The following is a 4,023-nucleotide window of genomic DNA, read 5'->3' on the forward strand; positions in this document are numbered from 1 at the left end:
TATTATTATTATTATTATTATTATTATTATTATTATTATTATTATTATTATTATTATTCAATAGTCTTACTTTTATCACATGCTTTCACTGCACTACCGAGCGCAGCTCTGTGTGCCTTCGGTATGTGCTGTGGTTTGTTGTGATGCTCTTATTTTTACTGTATTGAAAGTGTTTTACGTAGGATGTGAGCAGTGCCTAGTAGTACTATTTTATGTATCTTATATATTCTTGTTAGTCCTGTTTTTGTTTTTTTGTGTATTTGTCTGAATATTTTTTTTATCATACCTAATGTGCCTATTATGATACGAATTGTTTCTGTTTTTAGGCTCCACATTCGAGTTACCTCTATGTCCAGGTCTTTGTTTTTGGAAGTTTCTCCATTTCTTTTAGAGAAACGTTGACATCTGTTGGTATTGATACATCAATTCAAAAGCAATTTTTTCTTCATGATCTCTGACAACTAAATATTTATTATTATTATTATTATTATTATTATTATTATTATTATTATTATTATTATTATTATTATTATTATTATTATTATTATTATTATTATTATTATTATTATTATTATTATTATTATCATTATCATTATCATTATCATTATTATTATTATTATCATTATCATTATCATTATTATTATTATTATTATTATTATTATTATTATTATTAAAGTGGTGAAATCGAATCATCTAACACGAAAGGAAACAAAAAGTGAGAAGTAGAGTCTAAGAGAGAATGTGAGAGAGAAATAGTGAGGAGGGGGAGAATTAGAGACAAAGGGACAGAAATAGGGAGTTGTGGTAGGAGGGCAAGTAACTAAACGTAAAACAATAATAATTTAGGCATATGGACAGTAAACGGCGTTTAGGTAAATGTATATATGTACACACATACACACAAAAACACATAGGCACACACACACAGATGTACACACACACAGATGTACACACACATATATATTAGGCTGAGTAAAAAGTAAGCAACGTTTTGAACCATGGACAATTCGTACTGGATTTTTGCAGTTTTTAATTTTTTTAAAACATTTTTGCAATTGTCTGTTTATATAGCCATCGATTTGCCCAAATGCAGCAGTAAAATAACGTTTGGTGAGGAATTGACCAGTGAGTGGTCAACTCGAAAATGGTTTAAACGATTTCGTAACGGAGACCTGAACAATGAAGATCATGAGCGTAGTGGACGCCCATCTGTCATCGATGACGGTCAATTAAAGACGTCATTGAGAAAGACCCACATAAAACCACTCGGGGAACTGGCAAAAGAACTTCAAGTTAGTCAGAAAACTGCCTGCAACCATTTGTATGCGATTGGAAAATCAAAGAAGCTCGACAAATGGGTACCATACGATTTGAATAAAAATCAGAAAATGGGCAGATATGAAATTTGCTCTTCGCTTCTTCTCCGTAACCAGACCAATCCATTTCTCCATTGTTGTATCTTGCTGTGAAAAGTGGATTCTGTACAGTAATAAAAAATGTTCTTCGCAGTGGTTGGACCAAAATGAAGCATCGAGAACCTTCCCTAAACCCAAGCTCTTCAAAAAGAAGGTTATGGTAACACTTTGATGGTGTACTATTGGACTCATCCACTATGACTTCTTAAAATCCGGAAAAACCATTACTGCAGTATAATATGTTGCTATGAAATTGTCAAAATGAACGAAAAACTGCTACTCTTCCGTCTCAAACTGGTCAACAGAAGAGGTCAGGACAATGCGCGACCACACGTTTCGCTAATGACGCTCCAGAAGTTGAGGGAACTTGGCTACGAAGTTCTTCCCCACCCAGCTTATTCCCCAGACCTTTCTCCTACTGACTACTACTTTTCCAAGCACCTTGATGGTTTCCTGCGAGAGAAGGAGTTCAAAAGCCAAACTGATGCTGAAAGTGCGTTGAAAGAGTTCATCAACTCCAGAACTCCAGATTTTTATGTTACCAAAATAAACAGATTTGTAAGTCGTTGGCAAAAGTCTGCTGATTGTAATGGTACATACTTTCCGCATTGTTGAAATATCTTGTGATGAATTTCATGTTTCAAAACGTTGATAACTTTTTACTCAGCGTGATATATATATATATATATATATATATATATATATATATATATATATATATACATATATATATATATATACATATAGATATATATACATACATATATATACACATTCACACATACACACATACATATATATATATATATATAAATACACACACATATCTGTACACAAATGTGTATATGTGTCTGAGAGTGTATGTGTGTGTGCGTGCGTGTGTGTGTGCATTCATATATGTAGATATTTATCCATATGTGTATAATGCATAGCCTAGCCAATATTGCAATATAGGAGCTAATCAATCTGAATAAACATAAAATATACATTAAGCCACAATATTTCTGATTATATAAAGGAGAACATTAATAAAGATAGTCATGAGATTGGTTAGGTTTTTGACAAGGGCAGGAAGGTCCGATAATTCCTGGAGAGGGCGTTAGGGGGCGTTGATGTTATTGTTTTTACGTATTTCCCGGAGGTTTATGCAGCGCAAATGAATTAAGATGGCGAACAACCAAAAACTAGAAATAATTTTGCTACACACCACAGCAATTTTTAAGAGCAAAATGGATTATTAATTGACTCAACCCAAGTATATTACTGATTGTTATTCTATAATCTATGCAGGTTTCATTAAAAAAAATATCTATTTTGGTTTCTGAGTGCATACACATTTTTCTATTCTTTTTTTATTTTTATTTTTCATCTTAATTCTTTGAAGAAATGCTCTACAAAAGAATTATCAAACTAGATTGTAAATTGGCGTGAAATCTGGGATTTGTACATGATGAGAATGGGACCATCTGGTTTTGGGGGTTAATGATGACATAAATTACGTGATATTGTTACAGCTGTTAATGGAATCGAGATTAGGGCACCAGCTCCACTGAGATGGTATTTACGATTCCACTAACATGACATTCCAACAAAATTAATACATAAACACATCAATAAACAGTAACACATTGGAAATACGGTCCCCGCTTTTTTTTCATTCAATGCTTCAACTTTCACGTAAAAGCTCCACGTAAACGACCCAAAAAACATGAACTAGAAAAAAAGGTGCTGTTGTATATATCTTACTTGTTTGTACTTGGTCGCAACCGGACACACTCTGGGTTGGATATATTAAAAGTCTAAAAACAAAACGAAATAAAGAATTAAATTTAATAAATGAAAAAAAAAAAGAAATATACAGTAATCACTCACCACATCTCGTTTCACCTACCGCCGTTCACCTATCGCGGTTCACTTATCACAATTCACTTATCGCGGTTCACCTATCACGGTTTGTTATTTAAGCTTCCTCCGTGTTGTTTTGCATTTATAATGAAATAAATATATACAAATTATAAAAATAATTTTAAAAATACAGTACAGTTTCTACTTCGCGGATTTTCACCTATCGCGTGTGGTTTTAAAACGTAACACCCACGGTAGCCGAGGGATTACTGTATTAGAAGTAAATGCAAATATGAGACAAACACTGAAAAGAAAAATGTGTTATTTTAAGAGGTTTAGGGCTCGGCTTAACCGGAAGTCTTATCAAGGTTACAAAAACGATTGCATTATACTTTTTTTTTGTTTTTCTCACTTGTTTTAGTCATCTGACTGCGGCCATGATGGAGCACCACATTTAGTCGAACAAATCGACCCCAGGACTTATACTTTGTAAGCCTAGTACTTATTCTATTGGTCTCTTTAACTGAGCTGCTAAGTTACGAGGATGTAAACATAAAAGAACATTGGTTGTCAAGCGATGGTGGTGGGGGAACAAACACAGACACGCAACCCATTTTTATTTTATTTTATTTTATATTGTATATTGTATATCATATTATATATTGTATATTCCATATTCTATACCCCACATTAGTTCTGCAGGAATATAAATAAAACATAAAAAACAGACAGTGTTGGAACTCTTTTAAGCAAAATAATATAT

At 32.8% G+C, this 4,023-nt stretch overlaps 1 protein-coding gene across 4 annotated transcripts in view; it reads right to left on the reverse strand.

Annotated features, from left to right (window-relative positions):
* The window catches only part of LOC106870405 (cadherin EGF LAG seven-pass G-type receptor 1), a 535,294-nt gene that overhangs the window by 149,724 nt on the left and 381,547 nt on the right, over positions 1-4,023 (reverse strand). For all 4 annotated transcript variants that reach the window (XM_014916457.2, XM_052966877.1, XM_052966875.1 and 1 more), the window contains one exon: positions 3,162-3,214. In XM_014916457.2, coding sequence (XP_014771943.1) covers positions 3,162-3,214 — 53 coding nt within the window. The remainder of the gene's footprint in view (positions 1-3,161; positions 3,215-4,023) is intronic.

Source organism: Octopus bimaculoides, chromosome 4, assembly GCF_001194135.2.
Source record: "Octopus bimaculoides isolate UCB-OBI-ISO-001 chromosome 4, ASM119413v2, whole genome shotgun sequence".
Classification (NCBI taxonomy): domain Eukaryota; kingdom Metazoa; phylum Mollusca; class Cephalopoda; order Octopoda; family Octopodidae; genus Octopus; species Octopus bimaculoides.